The sequence below is a fragment of the Ornithodoros turicata genome, chromosome 2, assembly GCF_037126465.1.
Source record: "Ornithodoros turicata isolate Travis chromosome 2, ASM3712646v1, whole genome shotgun sequence".
Classification (NCBI taxonomy): Eukaryota; Metazoa; Arthropoda; class Arachnida; order Ixodida; family Argasidae; genus Ornithodoros; species Ornithodoros turicata.
In genome coordinates, this window is record NC_088202.1 from 9,909,480 (window position 1) to 9,932,748 (window position 23,269).

Below are 23,269 nucleotides of genomic sequence, written 5' to 3' on the forward strand. Positions count from 1 at the left end.
ACTCTATAACGTTCCTTAGGGCACGTAGGTAGTTAGATAGAAAAGCTAGATTTGTTTCTCACTTCCATTTCTACTCTGACTGTACAGCACAGAATGTTGTACCCAAAGGTTTAATGGTTGACGTTCACCTGACATTTAATTTCCACTCACCGCGAAGTTCCAAGAGATGGCGTGACATATTAACGCATGCTTCTATAGAACTGATCAGAATTTTTCGAACAGAAAGTTCTTTTCAGAATCAAAGACATAGACAACCAGCTCCGTCAACTAGCTCACGCTCTGATGCCCAGAAGAGGTTTTTCGTTTTTCTACCGATAAGCTCGCCCAAGTACACCGTACGAAGTGTAAGAAAGCTTGTCGTGATAATATCCATCTTACCGACATTTCCAATCTTAATCTATGTACTGCTTTATTAGACCAACCACAGACCGCTGTAGGTCCACCGCTAAATGTTGTTTTTAACCTATCAGACGTTACATTAGGCAAAGCTGAAACTATCCAAAGGACTGAGCTTTGTCCCCTCTCCTCATGGTGTTGATGAATATGAAGTTCTAAACGATCTCCAAAATTTAGGTAGACGAATGCATTTGCAAACATTTTTTCAGGGCAGTGCACGCACTGAAGTAACGCCATTTAAGAGACCTTCCGCCTGGACCCCTGACCCACCAAAAACTAGCTCTATGATCGACAATTATATTAAAGCAGTATCCAATGACATTAAAGGCCTTCTTAACAATTTTGATAACCGGGGATCATTTATCTAAGGAAGCACGGATAGCATTACGGAATGTCAAATCTCGTGATGACATCATAATCAGGCCCGCTGATAAAGGCGGAGGAATTGTCTTGATGAATACTTCAGACTACATCAGCAAAGCAAATGAGCACCTCAGTAATGCTAGGTTTCACAAGCCTCTTGACTTTGACCCCACTCCACTATTTTGTCGCACAATTAACCAGGTGATCAGCGCACTAATCTCTAACGATTCAATTCCACGTAACATTGCGGAGTTCATTAGACCCAAAAATGCTACTCCAGGATCGTTTTACCTATTGATTGAGGTACACAAGAAAAATAACCCCGGCAGGCCTATAATATCGGTAATAAACACACCCACCTTTTACCCTCCTCCCTCTCCTTTTAGATCGTTGTATTAAACACGTTCCTCCGCTTCTCCCCTCTTACGTAAAAGACACCAATGACTTTCTCCTTAAAGTCAATTCGATTAATAAGCAGAACAGCGATTTGAGCAACGTCATCTTGGCTACTATGGATGTTACATCCCTTTATACAAACATACCACACGATGAGTGTCTCGATGCGGTGAAAGTTTTTCTTGAATCTTTCCCGTCTGAAGTTCTCCAGACATCAGCTGTCCTCTCGCTTCTTGAGCTTGTGCTCATGTATAACAACTTTATAGTTAACGAGAAACATTTTGTCCAAATTCAAGGCGCAGCAATGGGATCACGCGTGTCTCCCAACTATGCGAATCTTTTCATGGGGACAATTTGAAGAAAAAACATTAGCATCCTTCCCGATCAAACCTTTAGTCTTCCTTAAGGTACATTGACGTCATTTTCATCGTATGGTCGGGTGATGAACCATCCTTAATTGCGTTTTTCGAGCATTTTAACTCGTATATCAGGCCATCAAGTTCACGTGTAACCTTTCTCAAGCATCAGTGAATTTTCTTGACATGACTGTCTCTTTACAGTCTGGTAAGCTGGTCACGAGTCTATACAAGCAACCCACTGACAAACGCCAGTACCTTCATTTTGACAGTCCCCATCGTAATACTCAGAAAAGGAACATCCCCTTTGGTCAGTTCACACGTCTAAATCGGATATGCTCTTACCCAGAAGATTTTGAGGCATGCGCTGATCGAAGAAATGGCGAATGGTTTTAGAAAACGAAATTACCCTCCGAACCTTATAAACAATGCTCTCTCCACGTGCAAATCTCTAGATCAGGATAAATTACTTTCACATGAACCGCGGCAGCAACAAAATCCCTTATCCTTCGTTACCGCCTATAACAAAGCACTGATTGGCGCAGGATTCATCTTCACCAGCCATCTCAACATACTTCACAGCGACGAAACACTCAAAATAATATTTCCTGCTCCCCCCCAATATCACATTCCGCCGATCACGTAACATTCGTAACTTACTAGTTTCATCCCATCTATCCCGACCAAATCCTGGGTGTTCCCCTTGTGGTAACAAACGCTGCCAAACATGTCATTTCATTAGCCCATGTACATTTATCTCCAGCACCTCAAATTCTTTTACTTTCGAAATCCGACAGGGATTGCACTGCAACTATTTTAACATATGTTACCTTATTATGTGCACTAAATGCTGTACTCAGTATATTGGAGAAACCTCGAACACCATGAGGGAAAGGTTTTACGGCCATAAATCCGATATTGTGAACAACCATCCTACACCCGTTTCTACACATTTTAACCTTCCTTGACTCGCTTTGGGTACGGAGCTCAAAATCGTTATATTTGAATCGGAATCCTTGAATCGGGTTATAACAGCGACATGAAGCGCAAAAATCACGAATCCTTTTTAATCGCAAAATTCCAGTCTCTGAAGCCTCCGGTTTGAACATCCACGCAGGCCTGTGACGGACCCTTCTGGTGAACGTGGGACATGAACAATATGCTGGGTGGGTCAGGTAATGCAGACCAGGTGACGTACAAAGGAGCAAGCGACGCGACAAGGCGCGTACTCCGAGCCGAATGAAAACCATATGTGCGGCGTGTTCGAAGGGAAACAAGCAGGCGAGCGAGAAACAAAGGGACCGGGCCTTCGCGTTAAGGAAGAGTTTTGACGGTGGACAGAGAGGAGACCCGACAACGAACGAGAAAACATCTCCTGACGATTGGGAGCTGTGAGATCGCCTGTTCGCCGGTTGACACTAACCGCCTCTCGGAACAACGCCGACCAGGCCCTGCGTCACAGCCGACATGTCTGCGTCCCCGGATCTGAAAACTGAACACCAACGGGGTGCGACCGAGACCATCGCCCAGGGTGCCGTCGTCAACGGAGGCCTGTCAGCCTGAACAGCCTGAAAGCCACGTCGAAAGGGTGAGCCTGTCACACATGATGCGATGTTGTACGGCTAGGAAAGTAAAGATGATAACTGTAAAGCGGTCTCGTCTCGTTTTTCCTCGCCTCAGCGTGGGCCCACCCGTTTTGGTTGTGTTAAACATTAATGTGGATGCAACGCGAGCAGGCGGGTGCATCTCAGGCCCACTACAATTATTTAACCCGCAAATATCATTTCTCGCATAAAATAAAATAATGATAAACACACACACACCCAAACTAAAATAACTCTCCATTTTTCTATCCATATTTTCTTCGTTTGACTCTCTCCTTAGACCAACCACCTCTGTCTTCACGTTCTCATGGTCCACTGGTCACCTTTGTACTCCGCACGTGTGTCCTTCGGTCACCATAACCCCATTTTTATCCCTAATTCCTGGAACGTCACCTAAATGGTTCCGGGACATTTCATCGAACGTCGTTTGGTCGAAAGCCGTTTGATCGAACGCGGGACATTTGGTCGAAAGCCATTTGATCGAACGCCGTTTGATCGAAACGGCAGCGGTCGTTTGATCGATTTTTTTTATTGGTTCGCTTGTAGCGTTTATGTAACAAAAACACGAAGAGAAACAAAAGAAAGCGTCATTCCTAGATGCTGTTATCCTAGGGAATATTTAACCCTGTGTAATACGCTTGCCCATAAACACATTCCTCATCCTAACCCACTTCTTCGCATCCAGAAAGCGGTTCAAGGGCCTGGGTTGTTCACCCTCTCCCGTTCTACAACTTGATGGGTTTTTCTTCTCTGGCAGATAGTGACTAAACATGACATACATGCCTTTCACCCCTAGTCCCCCAACACTTTGTCAAATCATAATTGACGTCAATTGTCAAATAATAAACAATTTTGACAAATAAATAAATAAATGAGATTCTTGAATGGTTTATTCGCGTCGAACGTAGACAAATTTTAACAATGTATTATTAATGTTTGTAGTCAATAACTGACATTGTATAGGAGAAAGAACAGTTTTAGTTTATTTACTTTGCGCCTATGTGCAAGTGAATCTAAATTTGGTTCTTGCGACATACATGGAACTGAAGAAGTCCCTCGAAACCCAGACAATATAAGCCGGGGAGCTGATCTCTGTACTTTGTCTACTTTTTCCTTCTTCTTTTTCTTTCTTTCTTTTTTTTTATTTTTATTGCGTGCATGTGTAGGGATAACAGACTGCTGATGCATTCTCTAACCAAGGTTGAACTAAGGTTTTATATGGCTGTTAATTTAATATCATTATTTTGTAACATGAAGAAACTTCCTTCTTAGCATCCACAGACTTCGAGTGGCTTTCGCGCACGGATCCAGGACAATTGCTCACCGGAAAATTGCTCACCAAAAAACTGCTGAGGCCGGGCAATTGCTCACCACAGAACCGCTGAAGCCGGATAACTGCTCACCGCCTCATTCACCGCACTTATATGCAATTTTATTTCGCGTTTTTATGTGATGTGCTTTTATTTCTCGTTTATGGCGCTCATATACTTGACTTTTTTATGTTAGCTGAACTTGGGTTACCACGAAATAAAGTGATCGAAATCCTCATTGCAAAATAAACTACTGTAAATAAATGTTATCTGACTGTAAAATGCACAGTCGCGCGCGGGAAAGTGTCAACAGCGAACTTAGACTAACCTGGACATAGCAATGCAAACACTGGACTTGGACTAACCTAATACGTGCTGTTCAGTCGTGTCCGCCCTGCTAAGCGAATCGGGCGCTAAAATGTGGCTTGCGTTCGCTAAACCGACTTGGACAGACATTGAAAAATTTGTGAATTTGAGTGATTAAATAGAGATGTGTTCTTAAATCTCCCCCAGCTTGTGTCTTGGAAGATCCTGGTGACGCATGGGCGTACCGAGAGGGGGGCAAGGTCACTTGTGAAAATTTTGCACCCTTTATTCATAGGTCATGATTTTTTTCTAATATGAACCTGTGAACCCCCGCACAGTCCGCAGCGTCCGCCCCAGGGAAGGAGGTGAGGTGAATGCACGCTTTGCCCCTGTAAGCACTTTGCTACCAGCTCCGGTGGCGCAGCGGTAACGCGTGCGCTTGGAGACTGGGAGGTCCGCGGTTCGAATCCGCGGGCCGGCTGTGCCGTCTGGGGTTTTTCCTGGGTTTCCCTCAGATGTGTAATAGGCGTATGCCGGCACAGTTCCCCTGAAGTCGGCCCATGGACGCAGCTATCCTCCCCCCGAGCGGATTCCGCTCGGTCTTCCACTTCACCCTCTCCTCTCCTCCTCTCCACCACCTTTCCCTTCCCGCGAAACATGCCGCCTAATCTGGCAGGCAAGGAACCCTCTCGGGTTCCTCCCAACGACACTCCTCCTCCTCCTCCTCCTCCTCAGCACTTTGCTGTTCACCCCTTGGAAAAAAATCCTATAGGAACGCCCCATGGACGCAGGTCCTGACAAAGACGCTTCAGGCGTGCCTGCAAGTGGACGACCTCTCGCCTCAGCCTCTTCACTGGTGGATTTCCTAGATCTATTTGAAGCAACTTAGACAGCTAAAAAAGAAGTTCAGCTAACATAAAAAAAGTCAAGCGCCATAAACGCGAAATAAAATCACAATATAAGTGTGGTGGAAGAGGCGATGAGTAATTGTCCGGCTACAACGGTCCACAAATTGTCCAGTGAGCAATTGTCCGCGCCCCTTCGCGCACATATGGCTATCCCATTTCAGATAGTTCCCTTTAAATTTGTCGCCAGCAATAAAAATGATGCCCAGAAGAGGCACAGACTATCGGCTGCTCGCAACCTGAGGCCATTTGCTTCCATATGTGTCCTACGGTTCGCCGGATTCTTCCGCATTGTTCTATTCAGCTGTGCTGTTCGTGAATGACAAAGGTCTGCAAATAACCAGAGGTCTCCCCTGTTTAGTTAAAAAAAAAGAAAAAAGAAGGAGAGGACACTGATTGCCTGCTTCCGTATGCTCGAGTCAAAAGTTACAGAAAAGAGGTGCTAAGGACACGCTGCGAGCTTTGAACTGCCTTCGACCAACCGGCTTTCGATCAAACGGCGTCGACCAACCGGCTTTCGATCAAACGGCTTTCGACCAAGTGGCGTTCGATCAAACGGCTTCAATCAAACGACGTTCGACCAAACGGCGTTCGAACAAATGGGCGGACACCCACCTAAATGCGTTCTCGTTTCCTGTATAATCCCTTGGACTCGCGTTATGTTGCGCTTCTGATACCCCTGCGTTTGTATTTGTGTTCTTTTCATTTTTACCTGTATTTGCATCCTTTCCATCACCCTATTACCCTGTCGTGCCAAAACTCCCCCGTCAACTGTATATATGTTCCTGTACCATGTTTATATTTTGTAACCTGAAGAAGTGCAGTCTGGTTACCATGTGTAAGTAAATAAGTTGCTCCTACCGTTTAATATCACTCTGACTTTCCTCGGAAAGACTCCTCTCCCTACTTGAGCGCTTGCCACCTGACCTCATTCCGCCTCCTGCACTCTTAAAAATGAACTTCACCACATAGCACGCTCCTAGCCAACCATCATCCCGAGTGACATCGTTCTCTCCCCTGATTTGTTGAAAACGGGAGGCGTACGCCTTTTTGTGACACTTATGTAGAAATGTTAATTGTCACAGAAAGGCGGACGCCTCCCGCTTTCAACAAATCAGGGGAGGGAACGATGTCACTCGGGATGATGGTTGGCTAGGAGCGTGCTATGTGGTGAAGTTCATTTTTAAGAGTGTGTTTTGTCTGTTAACTGATAGCAACTTCAACTGGTTGTTTTCGTCAAGCGCATTTCAGCGTAGAAACGAACGAAGGGCGAACGCAAGGACCAATGAAACGCGACGCACATTGGATTCAAGTAGCCGTGTGACTTGCACACTCGAACCAGTGCACCTTTTTCTGCACGAAAACGACCAGCTGAATTCGCTATTAGTTGCAGCAAAGTGCTTATCGAATCTTCGTTTATAGTTTCTGCGTGCACGCCATGTCGATTATGCGCCACCTACTTGCCCGACTATCCGTCGTCATTGGTGAGAGCTCCTACATTCGAAAAACACACCATCACATCATAAGCGCAACCGTCTGCATAAGGCACTCCGGACAACGAGCATTCAGAAGGATGTGGCACTGTCAGCTGACTCGCTGAGGACGAGGGGCGTATGCCACTTACGCATGCAGTGACACAGCAGACAGAAGACAGCGCGATACCATTCTGAGTGCTGGCTGGTCATGGGCGGGCTACGCGGTCAAGTTCCGTGTACATTGAGCAGCATTTGTTACGGCAGTCAGTGTACGAATCTTCCATTTTCACCGGCAAATCGACTACCGGCACCTGCGAGAGCACTGGAACCATGTGCAAAAACTGAAAAAAAAAAATTAACAACTCAACATGATGGAGTCTTTACGTAGTCGTAGTTCCATTACGAATATGAAAGAGCAAGCAACACTCGGTGGCGGTACTTGTGAGTTCATCCTCTCACCCTGTTTTACAGAGACAGCTGTTAGTGCTTTGCTTCCATGGATAGCGGTGTCGATGTCGTCCGCAGAAGGAAGAAGTGAGAGGAGGAGAGTGCAAAGGAGGACAGAAGATGTGTCCAGTGTAGAAACCGCAACTGCATCATTGCGCTCTGTTCCATCCTGTGTTTCTCAGGGACGAAGATGGATACTAACGAACTGTTGCGGGTGAACGGGTTTAAGTATAGTTGTGACTCTCAACGCGGCTGCAAGAGCCTGCCGCGCTGCCGGAGTGGCCATGTACATGCGAAATGGGGTCAACGGATCTCTTTCGCGACTGCGAAGACGTGGCTGGGGTGTGTGCGGTGTAATTTGAGAGAAGTCATCGTCGTGGCGGCCTACTTTGGCCGCACCGCAACAGTTCCGCGTGTTATAACATACCTCACCTACGCCTTAACAGTCCACATGTCATCACCGATACTGAAGGACGCTGGAGGACTTTAACATCGACGCAAAGACCACCAAATTCATCAGCGGTCTACAAGAAGCGTTCATGTTGAATGGGCCAGAAGGACAGAGGCCGTAACAGCCTCGAGAAAGACCTGCATTGATTTGGTCTACCAAAACTGAAACCTCGTCAAGAATATCGACCACGTCTCCCCTCACTTCACAGACCCACAAGATAGTACTCCTCACTCTAAGGTACTTGTGCATACAGCAGCCATACAAGTGTCAACACTCTACCATAACAGCTGTCGCCGAAATTCGCGTTACACGAAGTAACCGTCCTGTGATTTTTTGTTTTTCATTACATCGATCTTGCTCAGCAATTATTGTATGTTACGCCTAGGACACGCGGAATATAGGTATACTTACCCCTCTAGCGAAGAACCTGCAAAAGACGAAGCTGTTATTTCTCCGAGCCTGACATCGTACCAATGTGGTGTTCTTGCGATTTTTGCGGTGCTTTCTCTGGCTTTGGTCGTACGTGCTAATGTCCGCCAGAAATCATATAACCCTAAAACCGCGTTTCCACTTTTTGATGCGGCCATTTTTATATAGTTTTGGTATCAAGTGGTGGATGCTACTCATTGCTTAGTAGTTGACGTTAGACGCATCGAAAACTTCCCCACAACCCATTCATGGAAAATAGAAAGTAACACCTTCATTCATAATTCGGTGGCTATCTCATGTATGTGTGCATCACTGCCTGTCGCGTATATTACGTTGAGGAAAATCTACATATCACACTACGGCTTTGTGTCTTCCTCAACCTGTACATGTACTATGAAAGCGTTATGATCCTCTGATTTGCAGCGGAAGAAGTCGCAACAAGAATCATGCAGGGTACAAATTTATTCTAAATTGAAAAAGAATACCCGAAGTGGCCGAATTTGGTTGGAACCACAAACACCCTTTCATTGTGCCCTTGAATGTTGACGCTGTACGCCTGTGTACACTCGTACAGCTTCAACGGATATTAACTACACAGAACGGAGCCGTTGTACGTAATCAATCATAAATGCAAACGACAGAAATATTGTCGGTAAGGTGGATACTTTGATAGGGTTAGAAAGAGTGAAAAGCGTTTTATTATTATGGCAATGAGGATGGCGATGATGGAAACGAAATCCGTCTCTGATGCCCCTTTTAGGTATGAGAAGAGGGTTTGCAAAGGAAGCTGCGACATATGACTGAGGCCGTGAGACATAGGTAGACACTGCTGAGCGCCAACGACCGCCCTTAGAAAGGTCCACAGGGCACATGAGGTAAACCAAGTGAGATGCTCAGAGGACCTCACATAGGCCGACTTAAAGTGCAGCTCCGCTGCTGTTCCGAAAGTATGAAGACGTTGTGATATTCAGAACCGTGGTCCCAACTTCATTCATAAACACACATTGCTTTCCAAATTTCCATACTCCTTCGTGAGAAATTTGAGAAAAACTACCGGGCGGCGGTTCCACTTGTGACGTCATACTTGGAACTGCGCGGATTGGATAGCCACACCTAGCCAGCTCTGCCTGGCAACCAGTTTGTGTTTACACTCCGTCATGGCCGCTGTATGGTGCTGAAATAGCTGTCACGAGCTATCGGGGACCACCGCACCGTTTTATCATGTTTCTTATAAGAAATACTTCGTCTTCGAGCACGTACTCGTTCCCGTTCTCAATAGCTTTGGTGGTGCTTTCTGCACGCGCAGCAAGTCCGCGCATAGTGCGCTGCCAAAGCTATTGAGAATGCGTACGAGTACGTCACACGTTAGGTCTTGTTGGTAGCATGAAGCACAGTGCGGGCACAGAATGTCCGCTCACGACGGCCGTCGTTGCACAACGAGGCCATCCTGTAAGGCTTGTTAAAGAAGACCGGCAAAACTATCTTTGAGGCTATTAACGACAGCAATTATCACGGAACACACCCAAAACATTCACCTTCGCCCATAGATCTCCGCCATCGCATCGACGATTTGGCGTTAGCCAAGCCACGAGCGCGGCTAAGCCAGGACGAAGCCGGGATTGGTCAGGGTTTGCCGACCACAGGACCGCCGTGCCAGGGAAATTTAAAAAAATGTTTTCTTAAAAACTACAAACAAATGGGTGAAAATTTTTCACATGTATGCTCCCTGTGCGGAAACGAACGCACAGCCCAAGCATGGCTCCATTCTGTCGCAGTCGAAAATCGGCGGAGCTGAGCTTTAACATGATGATTTTAGTGGGTGTCCGAGACTTACGTAGAGGAACCCAAAACCGAACAAGCTGTCCGGGGCTGTAAACGACGTGTACGTGAGCTTCATCGTGGAGCCTCTTGGCCGAATCTTGGGCAACCAGAGCACGACACCTGTCGATTTGTGGGCACTCCCTGGCGGGACAAGTTGTATCCGCAAGGACGGGGTTGGCAGTGTCTGGACAATAAGGGGAATGCGTGTCGATAGCATGCAGATGTTCACCGCCATATGATAAGTTGGACGGGCCGCATCGCGTTGTCGACTGCGTGGGGGATTTGGTGGCAAAACTGAGGAGAGGAAGAAAGTCGTCCCAGTTGTCTTGCCTGTGTGAAATACAAAATGATATTTTGTCTGCTAGCGTGCGATTAAATCGTGCCGTGAGCCCGAAGGGAATGTCACGCGGTGGAAAAATGAAGCAGCTCGGAGGCATCACATGGAGGAATAAGGACAACCCCTCTCACCTGTACCCCTGGTGCTCCGCGTGTAAGGAGTATAGGGATGAAGAAAAGTGTTTGAGATGCCAGTTGCCGCAGCTTTCGGGAATGCGGGAGAAACGATTTACATGATGCCTCCAAGGCGGATATTCTAGCCGCGTCAATCCACTAATCGAGTTGAGACAAGCGCGTAATGTCCTCATGAGAAGTCCCTCTGTCTGCGGAGACATAGCGCCCAGCGACAAATACCACCAAGAGGATCGCTCAACAATGTTATGTGCAACGATGGCAGATATCATGAAGTGTGGTGATTTGTTACGACGCAATAATAAATACAACGATCGAATATTCTTATAACGTAAATGATATCTGCGTCGGCCTATAACTGCACCCAACACTCTTAAAAATAAGTTTCACCGCATAGCACCCTCCTAGCCAACAATCATCTCGAATGATATCGTTATCTGCCCTGATTTGTTGAAAACGGGAGGCGTACGCCTTTTTTGTGACACTTATGCTGTTCATAATTGTCACAAAAAAAGGCGTACGCCTCCCGTTATCAACAAATCAGGGCAGATAACGATATCATTCGAGATAATGGTTGGCTAGGAGCGTGCTATGCGGTGAAACTAATTTTTAAGAGTGAATCCTACGTATTCCTTATGGGGCTGAAGAACTAAACTGCCAGAGAATAGGAGCGCCCTGTTGTGTCAGCTTTCGAATCCGAATTCCATTGAGAGTTTTTGTCCCGAGAAAGTACAGGTGCGAGCGATGCGACAGAATATGCGTTTATCCGTTGCTAAAATTGTGAAAGTGACTACAGCTCCAAAGCTTGTGTCTTGTGTATATTTGACACAGAATCTTGACTTCAGCAAATTCCAAACGGCGGAGGTACATCCTCCTACGTCAACAAGACGATCCTCGTAGCGTTCACGCAATGAGAAGTCGTCTACACAAACAGTGCGACCTACCTTCCAGCCTTGAACGCTTCCCATTGGAGTACTGATGACCTGATATACTTGATATGACCTCAATGACTTGAATGACCTGATATACCTGATCTGACCTGAATGAACTGATATACCTGATATCACGCAGTAATAGCAAAGAAAACGGGGACACAACTGAGGCATTATGATGCTGGCGAGGACGACAGGTCGAATGGTTGGGGCATAACTTGGTTCCTGAGACACTGCGTCAATCGAGGATCTCGGCGGCAGTGTAGGACTCATAGTGATGATAATGAAGTGGTATGATACGTTGTGTCAGTGATTATCATGAACAACAAGAATGGATTTGGAAGAATGTGACAGCTTGTTGTCGATCTCGATGCATCTTCTCGAACAATGCCTCGAATAAATGTCTAGATAGACACATGACCAAGTAGATTTCCCAGAGTCACGATTTAGGTGACTGTATCATAGTGGATGTTCATCTGGCCATTACTTAGGATTTTGGCGTTCAGACTTACGGAATTTATTCAGAAATGCAACGTTTGGACAAGGGTGTATCCGATACAGGACATGTGCGGTTCTTCAAGCTGCTGAACTCGGGAAGAAAGCTTAATGTTTGGCGTCAGGCTTTCCGAAGCGATCTCGAAACCACCGAGTACATAATTTGTTTTCTCACTCGGTTTCGTCGTCCACGAACCAAGCCTTCGCCACACTGTAGTGATAATGCGAGCGTTAGTGAATAAACGAGGGCAGACTAGGTCATGACTCTTGCCATGTTTACGCCGCAGTGAAAGTGGGCGTACCCAACTGACGCAACACTCAGTCACTGACAACTGGTTGTGCACGCGATGAAGGAATCCTGTGCCAGTAGCACATGGACAGTAGCAATGGCTAATTTGGGACGTCAGATGCCTGTGATTTCTATGTTACTTGGAGATAAAGATCTCTCTCGTGCCTCCGTCACGATGATGAGGTTTGAAAAATAAGCTTCATTGTGATGATGTACGATGACGTACGATGAAGGTCTCAATGAGAATGAATGAAATTCGCCTCACGATATTGTACCCTAGTCACACGGCAAACTTCTGCATTAAGCGGAATGGCATTTTTCTTTATCTCCTAACCAACCATCATTGTTGAAGCCTGATTTGTTGAAAACAGGTGCCGTACGCCTCCTGTTTTTAACAAATCAGGGGAGAGAATGATGGCATTCGAGATTATGGTTGGTTAGGAGGTGACGTAAATGTGATTCCGTTTAATGCAGTAAGTTTGCCGTGTGGCTAGGGTATTAGCACGGTTCCTTGTTAGCTTCCTGGTCACGCAGCTTCTCCGTAACTCTATGGGGAAGCTTTGTCCAGGGACCGGAGCGCCCGCGTGGTGGCGCTGCCATCGGAACGCGGGAGAGAGACGCCAGCGTCGCCCATTGCAGTACACGTTTTTCGACTGTTGTCGCGTAATAACCATGTGCTAGCAGCATGCCAGAGACATGCTGTGTTACCAAATGTCGCTTTGGGTATTCGGGGGGGGGGGGGGGCAAGGTATACATGTTTGCTTTTCCTGCGTATTCTGACAAGCGTGAGAAGTGGAAACGTGCCATCCATCGCATTGATGGTGGGCAGTTCAGGTTTGACTCTCCACATACGTGTCTGCGAGAAGCACTTTGACCAAAGCGATGTCGTATGGCACAACGAACTCGTCATCAACGGCGATAAACTGCTAAGCGTGGAAAGTCAAAGCTTCGAGACAGGGGCGGATCCAGGATTTTTCTGAGAGGGGGGTCCAGCCTTGGCCCGCATGGTACATACACGATCTAGGTAAACTAAACACTATGCGAAGACAGAAATTGAGGTGGGGGGTCAGGACATCGTGACCCCCCCCCCCCTATAGATCCGCCCCTGCTTCGAGAAGGTGCAGTGCCGTGCAGTGCATATTCGACGGCTGCCGTCGTATCTGAGCACGCCGAAACTGCGAAGCCGTTCCGTCAGACAACGATGCCCGGGAAACAGCCCCGTAAAAAGAAAGCGTCTGCCGTCCCCAACAACAAACTCAGTGCTTTTATGGATAGAATCTGAAAGAAAATTGCTCATGCAACTGGGGCTTTTGAGCTGATTTGACTCCCAGGGATGTCAACATTTGTAATTATCGTATAACCTCGATCGAGCGATCGCGTCAAATACCAAGGCAGCGTTCATACGGGCCAACTTTTTCTAGCAACTATGAGCAACTTTGGAGTTATTGGCAGTCGGCCGACACCGGCTACCTCCAGCAACTCGAGCTGCTCGTAATCGCTCCTCGAACGAAAACTTGACAAGTTGCTCGCGCGCTGGCCAATCAGCGAGAGGAGTACTATCACGTGGCTCGATAGGGCGTGGAGGATTTCGTTCGTGCATTCACGGGTTCAAATCCTGCAAGTGCAGCTCAGAAATAACTTGCTTCTTTTTTTGCGAACGTCACGAAAATATGTCAATTGCCAAAGGTAATAATGATCTGTTCGCGCAAAAAAACAACAAAAAAAACATTATAATTCGACAAACGGTTGATAAGGAAAACACTCCACCAGTTGGATTGGAAGTTGGAAACCCTCACACTTTCCGGTCGCCGTAAGGTTGCTTGTGGGTGGAGCTACAGAGTTGCTACATGTGAACGCCGCCTCTAAGCGGTCATGTAACTGTCTGCGATTAACTGTAGAAAGTCCTTTACACGCCAAATAAAGTACGCATTATTAAAGTTGTTTAGCATGGCAGGATAAAAAGGCCGCTCGAGATTGATTCACGGAAGCATGTCGGATACATGGCGGTTCCTTTCAGTTTCGTAAAAGAAATGAGGTCGACACGATAGATGACTAAAACAAGAGATGAACGACAGGGACACAGTGGTTAAATTTCGTGACATGTCTGTCAGTCGGGATCTTTTTAGACGCTATACTTTTGTCTTCATCAGCTTCGCGGCAACAACTGAGAGTAACTCATCTGGTACCTCGTGAAAGGACTGGCGGAATTGCGATCGGCCGACGCGTCAATTAGTATGCCGTCATGAGCGCAGCAACTGTCCGCAATAAACTGTGAAAGGTAATGTTCCCGCTAAGTAAAGTACAGATCAACTTATCACCGTGCCCTATGCGCATAAACTGCGCTAGAATCTCCGGTTGAGGACTGAAGATAGGACACTCGCGACAATACGTCCGTGCCACTCGTAGTGGTCGGCAGCATAAAAAAATGCAATAATGAAACCATTGCAACAAATAATTTCCTCGTAGGATGCTTGGAAAAGAGTAAAAACAACACTGCATCTTGCCGTTCCCATGATTGGCCCGAGCGAGAGATTCTACCGGGTTTCTGATCGCGGCGCCACTACGCGGCTCCCGCTGTCCCTAGGCCAACTTTTTGAGGGAGCTGCATGACCAGAAAGCTATCAAGGGACCGTGGTATTAGTTTGCTAGGCGCGTTCAGCTCATTTTGATATCATCTACACTCTTAGTAATGAACTTCAACGCATAGCACGCTCCTAGCCAACCATCATGTCGAACGATTTCGTTATCTGCTCCGATTAGTTTAAATCGGGAGGCGTAAGCCTTTTTTGCGACACTCATACTGTTCATAATTGTCCGCATGCAGTGCAGTATATAGCATGCATAATTGTTTGCAGTGCAGTGGACAAGCACCAATGTACGAATTGAGCATTCCATGTTGCAAGCACTGCACTCTGACATTGGATAACTTGGGTGTTATTTGGTACGATATGATAACCTCAGTTGGTGTGACACGTTTGCTGTGTGAGTGTCGGCACTGCATAGAAACCGCATAGGAACAATGTAAAGAAAGCGTACGCCTCTCGTTTTGAACAAGTCAGGCCATATAACGATATCATTCGAGATGATGGTTGGCTAGGAGCGCGCTATGCGGTGAAGTTCATTTCTAAGAGTGTACTTATAAACGAGCGAGTGAGAAACGAGCATGGCTAGAAGTAGGATAGTTATGTACTTGCAAGCGCAGGAGATGTTACAAATGTTCGGGATTGTGGACGGCTGTTTGAGCGACAAGCAAATAACCGTCTCAGTTACCTGGTGCGGGTGATATATTTCTTCGACACGCTACGACAGTATGTAGCTCCGCCGACAATAGGTAAGAATGGGAAACAGGGAAGCTGTGAAGACGGCTGACCTACTTGCATAGCTTTTGCGATGAGATTGCGAATGCTCTCGCTTGTTGGTAAAAGGGACGAGCAGAGTCCCAACCGCGTATCACCGTTCACGCAGGTACTCGGCATCGGCTCAGCATCCTCAGCATTGGAAGGTGATGGTGATACGACATACGTCTCTTTGCATATGAAGGGTAAAAACCATATTGACTATACAGAAGACCTGCTCAATGCCTCCGGCTCCACCTTTCCTACGCTCTAATGAAAAGACTTCACCCCATAACACGGTCAAGGCCAATCATTGTATGGATAGTGTCGTTCTGTCTTGAGTCTCCTGAAAAGCGAAAGCGTACCGCTCCTCTGCAACGTTTTACATGCGCGCAAAGTGCTACAAGAATGGTGTATGCCCTTCGTTCTTGACGAGTCTGACGAGGGGACAATGCCATTATGAACACTGGTAGTTCTTGAATAGTTCTTGAGTATACGTGTCGCAGTCTGCTGCACCCAATCAGCGTAACTACGAATTCGATCACTCGCAGATGATTTAAACAAATGGACCAGGACTACGAACCTATGCAAATGAAAGCGTCTAGAAGACATCACGAGAAGCATGACAGTGATTGGTGGCGCTACTGATAGTACGCCGATTTCAGTATCGAGTGGATCTTGTTTATTCAAGGTGGTCGCGGTACATGCTTCACATAGCACGTTATTAGGATGTATCATTCTTTTTTGTGTTGTACTCCCTGTTGTGTTTGCGTGCAGGAGAGGACATGGGAATATCTTGAAACACAACTCACCATCAGCCTTCGAATCGTACCCGGAAGTCCACTGACTCTTCTGAGTGTCCGTCCAGTCTGAAATGAATCACTGTTTCTTTAGCCTGGAAGTATTCAATTAGACAGACGGAACGGTATTCGACTTCCACTGATATCAAGAGGTGCGACTTGAATATGAATATGGTAATATAGTTGCCAATAATTTGTTTTCCACTCGTGTGGTTCGAGAGGAGTAATTGGACTGAACGGTATTCGTGTACCGTCTAGAGCTTACAACAGATGATGCCTGTGCTCTTGCGCGAACCCTCAGTATTCGCTCTCTGGATTAGGTTTCCCCATTTGAAGGTTCTTCAATGTGCACAGGACTGTAAGTGTGTCTCGCACTTCCATCGCATCCCAAATTGAAGGCGCTTATGGGGCTATTGCGGGGATATGCAAGAGACAATGCATAAAAACTGGGGTTTATCGGTACGTGTAACTGAAAGTCCACGAGAAGGTACGGCTCAGCTGTAGTATCTGAACTACTATATACGGTAGTTTTCTATAACTGTGGTGTCTAAATTTTGGCCATAGCGATACCGATACCTTGTTCTACCGAAACAGTTTGTATCAACGCGGATTTTCGGAGTGAACTGCTTTTTAAGGCGGAAATTTCTCCACAAACTCCCAATATAACTCCCAAAATTTGTGTTAGCATACCGTGTGATGGTGTAGGTTATGCTAGGTTAGGTTGTCATGGCTGACAAGACAGACTTCCTGTTGGCGAGGGAATGCTGCACTTCCTTGATGCAAGGTGGATAAATCGATAGCACACTGTAGTATATGAGTTTCATAGTAGGTGAAGTCGGGTTAACTCGGCTGGCACAATACAGTTCGCAGTGCAGTGGACACGCAGCAATGTACGAATTGAACTTTCCATGTTGCAAGCACTGCACTCTGACATTGGATAACTTGGGTGTTATTTGGTACGATATGATCACCTCAGTTGGTGTGACAGGTTTGCTGTGTGAGTGCCGGCACTGCATAGAAACCGCATGCCAACAGTGTTGCCCAGCCATCTATTTGGTTATTGTATCGTCACGGCCATCAGGAGTACTGCCAGGGTTTAATGCTATACACTTGCTTTACATATGTCATGTTACGATTTTTTTTTATCTTTTGTGCTACAACAGCGAATAAGTGGGCATAATAATTTATTTTCCTCGTATTTCTGCATTACACCTTTGATGTGTTTGTTTCCTACAAGAGGAAAATAAAAGCAAGAAGCCGTAGAACTATATGATCAGTCTTTCCGGCTGTCGCATTGCTATACATTAGCCAAGGTTCAACATTTTAGATGAACAAAATGGCTAACTTACATTCCGTCTGATAACGTGGTGGCGACATTTAACCTCGCTTGCCTGCGAGAAGATATGTAAAGTCAGCTGAGATGTTACTCGGCCTATTGCACTCCACTGTCAAGTTTCCGAAGAACATGGTGTCTACGTGAAATCGTAATACTTCTCTTTTCACCACTGCCGTTGCGAAACAATACATTTGCTCAAACGATACCCCAGAAAACACTGTTCCTGACAACGACTGCAAAACACGACAACAAATGGACACTGAAGAAACGAAACTTCAACACGCTTGGACAAAAGATAACACAAAACTTAGCTACTGCAACGGTTTGGAGACTTGTGATTGAGAATTCTAAATTGTAAACTCACAGATTCCGGAATAGTTGGTGGACTGTGCCGGGTACCAGAATGGCTGGGCCTGTTCTTTGTCGCTCTTCGTTTTTCTTCACCATGCGCCGATCACGATGTTCGGAAAGATGCACGAGAAACGCACTTGGACGAAATTATTACATGCCACTTCAGGTTCCTCATGTAATAATAATAATTGATAGTTCTTATGTGGTAACTTTTCTGGGCAAGTATTGAAGGACAAGGTTGACGCAGAGTGTAGAGGCTTCAACAGGGATGTTCCATTCATCTGGCTTTTTGTCAGCACTGCGAAGCAACATTTGCTATATGCCGTGCATAGACGCGGACAGATGAACTAAGGACAGCAGGAAGGAGACAAGGACGACAAGGCGATTACTCTGCATTCCAGTCTGACTTCACGACAAGCTGTCCCGACAACTGTCTGGCAGACTTGTACACGTCACCGAAAGAAAAAAAAAAGCTCTTACTCCTGACTTCGAAAAGTGAAAAAGAACTAAATACGTTACGAGTTTCTTTCCCGTTACAAAGGGTGTTCTAAACATATTTTAATCTTCATTGATATTTCACATTGGATTTAATTTCAGCAGCAATTGACGCTCGAAATATCCGTCGGACATTTTTGTACGGTTTCTCGAGAGCATATCAGCGGCGACACTGAACAGGTGAACAGTTGAAGTACTTGAAGGCACAGGCATCTTTGTTGGGTGCATACTCACGTGTTTAGCGATCCCAAATGGCCAACAGGCAATGCGCCAACTAAAGCCATCTAACCCAGTTTGTGGTGAAGATGAAAACTGCTCGCCGTGGTTGGCCAAACCCAGTCTGTAGCGAAGACGCTGGAAAAAAGCTTTCATTATTTCGAGCTGCAAATGACCGCCCCTCATCCAGCACCTATTCGATAGAACAAAAAATATTGTAGGGTTACGTGTGTATGTGTTTCAAATTTGAGTACGGAATGCATTTCGGAATGCAAAGAAGGCACAGAAATACTAAATTAGCATCAAATCAAAGGGCATACCGATGGAGGAATACTTTGAGACACGGAACGAAGAAAAAGAGGACACTGCACATGTTATCAGTCACGGCAAAATTAATCACACTTCAAGACCCTTTAAAGGGGCATTTTCTTATTCAAATCCGGCAACTCCGAGTTACTTTGAGCCGGCGAAAAATAGCCAGAGTAGCGGAAATGATGTCATAACTCTGCAGGAAAATTAGCCAGAGTAGCCATGGAGTAGCAACTCTTGTCTACCCTGCTCTGAAGTACGGTAAGCCGGCGTTATAACGTCACACACACGCGCGTCTGCTGCATGCTACATGCGTCGTCTGCAATTATCCTGTTGACAGACAATTGTGCAAATGTATCAGTGTTCTCTCTGCGATTTGGAAATTGAGGACTGGTTAAAAACTGTAGAACATTTTCAAAATGTGCATGGAGTGCACGCGTCTGTATAAAACAGTAAGTTGTCAGACAGTAATGCTAGATAGCGTGAGCTCAGTGTCCCGTTGTAATTTTGCTATCCTCTTGTGCTTTGCAAGCCCTGTGCGAGATGCTTCTTTATCTTTTTGTTCAATAGCCGTTTCACAAAGTGGTGTACCGGGTGCACCAAATGGCCAGATAGACACCACTGTCCCAAAGAGTCAAGAAGACTCGCCGGCAGCGTCAGCGACAAATTTCCACTCGCCGGATGCTGCGGTGCCTCTCGATATCGATGAGTGCCGAATAGAAGAGGGCAGCGGAACGATAAATTGTGCGAAAGGGTTCTGGAAACTGTAAACGTCCTCTCTCAGCAGCAGACTTCTCTAGTTACCATAAGGCTTATAATTTTTAGCTACATTCTCGACACTTACAGCTTCCACCTGTTTTCTTTTGTTCTCAGCTGCGATGGAGAAACCTATGGTTACTCCGTTTCATCAAACAAATGTGAGTATATGTAGAAGAACATGAAAAGCAATACAAGATAATCAAGGACAACAACAGCACAAGTGGCCACGCCATGTGAGAGTGGTACGAGACTCTATGTCAACATCCTTGCATGTGAAAGGTGGTTTCTCTGTGATGTAGCTTCACGTATACATTATTTGCATTATAGGAAGACGTGGCCGTGTCTAGAACGTATGGATTAAATTTTCTACTGGCGGCCGGAGATTACTCCTCCAGCAATTGCGTCAACCTCAAGAGGCCTCGAAGTAACGGTGGGAGATCCAGAGTACTCTGCGCACCCCACTCTTGGGTCCCGTTCCCCACAGAAGCGAAAAGCGGACAGGACGAGTGGATGCGAGAAAATTTTTTTTTGAAAAATCAAAAGTTGAACAACTTAAACGGTTCCATCACCTTATGGAAACATTTTTGGACAAGTTTGGAAATAAACTTTAGCGCCATTGCTGTTGTCTTTAACAGGTATTTGCCTTGAATGAACTTCAGGTAAGATTCATGTGCTAAACGTTGATCATGTATTAGCACGGTTACGTATATTGCAGAGGCTGGACGTACAAGGGGTGTGGGCTCAAGTTCACCGGGTTGGGTTCACCGACACTCGCTGGCTGTCAGCTTCAGTCTTTCACAGCGCTGTTAGCTTTTATGGCTTGCTTCTGACACGTCGAATAAGCCTAAAATCTTTTAGTTTCAACAAAAGCACTTTATTCATGCTCATGAACGTAAATCACAGGAGTGCTCGGCCTTGTGTTATTGCCTCTCTCTTCTGCGTTCCAAGCCGCTTGGCCTCCGCACTGCTGTGTCACTGGCGCTCATATCGTCCTGTGTGGCGAGCACAAGCTCGTCAAATGTGTCACCCTACAACAGACAAGCATTATGTAGAGCCGGTTTTCCAAAAGCACAAAAGCCCTTTGGATAGGAACCCTCGCGAAAAAAAGCCGCCTATTGAAGCACTTCTGTGCTGTGGACAAGTGACCATTATCCCTGTATCGTGTCAACAAGTGTGGACCAATTGGACAGGCAGCTTCCCCAACTAAGTGGCTACGCATTGGGAAGTGACCATGACCAAGCATATCATGCAATTTCGATCGGCGAGGAACACGAGCATCGTGCGTGCTTCCCCAACCGAGCAGTGGCCACACATCTCATGGCCACACACTGCCTGTAGTGAAATACCGCGGACTTGGCAACACCAATGCGGTCTCCAGCATCCCTGAAAGAAGACAAAAACAAGAGTCACAACTTCGAAATGCATTGCATAATTTTATGCACTAGATATGAGCGTGAGCGCAGTGCCCCGGTGTACTTATAGCATGTGCGCTATACATTCAAAAAGGGTGCGAAGAGGCACGGCACATTATACAGCAGTTTTTTTTTTTGGGGGGGGTGAGCAACTTTTAAGTTCATGCCGGGCAACCTGTATCCTCGGTATAGCCTCACGCGGGTTCCAACGCATCAATCTCAGGACCTGGATGGATAGCGGCCTTCCCTTTGCAAAGGCATTGTTCTTGGCTGCGGCCAACATGGCATGTGTGAGTCAGCTTAGGGTCAGGCTGATTTCTCAATACTACTCTGCGCTGGTATTTTCATGTGACCTGACGTGACATAGTGGCAGTGGCTCTGTGGGATCCGTGGTGCGATTTATGCATCAAAGATTCCTCAATTTCCCCGACCATTGTCCCTGTAAGTTTACTAGTGGCAATTACATGGCTGCCTGCTTTCTAGATAACGCGTTTGACGAGCATACTGCGTTGAATAGTAGATTACAATAGCTGCTCGGCGTTTGTGGATGTTTCTTGTGGTACTGTTCTAGGCCCTAATAAGTCCTGTCTGCAGCAAATGCACCGTCGTACATTTCAAGAGCCTTACCTAAAGTATTCCATATTGGCCGGGCACCACACCATTATAAGCAGCTGTGTCTGTGCTGGCGCTTGCGGACTTCCACAACCAACCTCGCCTTCCCTCAATAAGGGCCCCAGAATCCTGGACAAACGTTCAATCGTCCTCGGTGGCAGCCGGAAGTGCGACCTAAAGGTATCTCATGACATATCCCGAATAGATTCTTCAGCATATTCGGGAACTTTCATGCGTTGTCTGCAAAATCGCATCATTTAAGTAAGACTTAAACAGGAATGCTACACCGATCTGCGTACTTTTCCGTTTCATAGGTATCGTCCTCTAAGGATTCCTCCAACACAGACACCCTCCCATCACAATTTCCTGTAGAACGAAGCTTGAAAGTGCCACCACTTCCACACCGTCTCTCCCGTCAGGCCGGTCCGCCATTTTGAGCGCAGTGTAACGCTAGCCGTCTGAAAATTCGGGTCGAGGGTGACTACACTGGAGTCAAGTGATAACGGCTCTGACGTCATTACCCAACTCGCTGGCTCCCAGGGTTGAATCAGAAAACGCGCCCAAAGACTCTGAAGGCAGGAAGGAGGTGCAATAGATGGAAGTTGCAGTTTCCCATGTATTTATTTCGTAAAAGTCGCGCAGCAACCATTTAGCGCCGTTCCTTTCTTTCCACAGGACGGCACCAGAGTGGAGGTTAGCAGTACAGTTACGGGGGGGGGGGCAGTCTACAATGAGCTTAGAGAGCTCCGAGTTGGCGACCACAGAAATGATATTAGGGCTATATTAAGAGGGCATATCAGCACTCTCTCCTAACATGCATTCGGTATGACGGCGCATATTTGAAGCTTCTTCTGCGTAACCAGCGGTCAGATTTGAATGCGAGTGGTCCTACGGCAATAGGGACGACAAGATCTGCAACACGGGGGCTCGGTATTTTGAAATGGTTCTCCGTCCTTTTATGATCAAAGTTTAGAGGGCATCCACAAGAAGCTTAAGACAAATTCTACAATTCCGGGCCCCACACGCCCCAGATCTTGTCGTCTTCTTTCCAACGATACCACAAGTATTAAAAGTTGATTGCCGATAAAAAGCATTAAATAGCGCGCCATAGATAATGCACGCGGTAGAGGGAGCTGGCATGCCCTCTTAAAGCGGTGTTCAGATACTGATCAGTCGGGTCAACGTACCTGAAGCCGCTTGA

At 46.4% G+C, this 23,269-nt stretch overlaps 1 protein-coding gene across 4 annotated transcripts in view; it reads right to left on the bottom strand.

The window, feature by feature from the left end:
• Positions 1–18,374, bottom strand: part of LOC135383086 (uncharacterized) — a 48,631-nt gene extending 30,257 nt beyond the window's left edge. For 2 of the 4 annotated variants that reach the window (XM_064612708.1, XM_064612707.1), the window contains exons 1-4: positions 18,279–18,374; positions 17,928–17,969; positions 16,591–16,647; positions 8,421–8,436 (exon numbers count right to left, since the gene is read on the bottom strand). In XM_064612708.1, coding sequence (XP_064468778.1) covers positions 8,421–8,436; positions 16,591–16,647; positions 17,928–17,955 — 101 coding nt within the window. In that variant the 5' untranslated portion in view covers positions 17,956–17,969; positions 18,279–18,374. The remainder of the gene's footprint in view (positions 1–8,420; positions 8,437–16,590; positions 16,648–17,927; positions 17,970–18,278) is intronic. The other 2 variants (XM_064612709.1, XM_064612710.1) reach the window with 1 other exon arrangement.
• Positions 18,375–23,269: the final 4,895 nt, after the last annotated feature.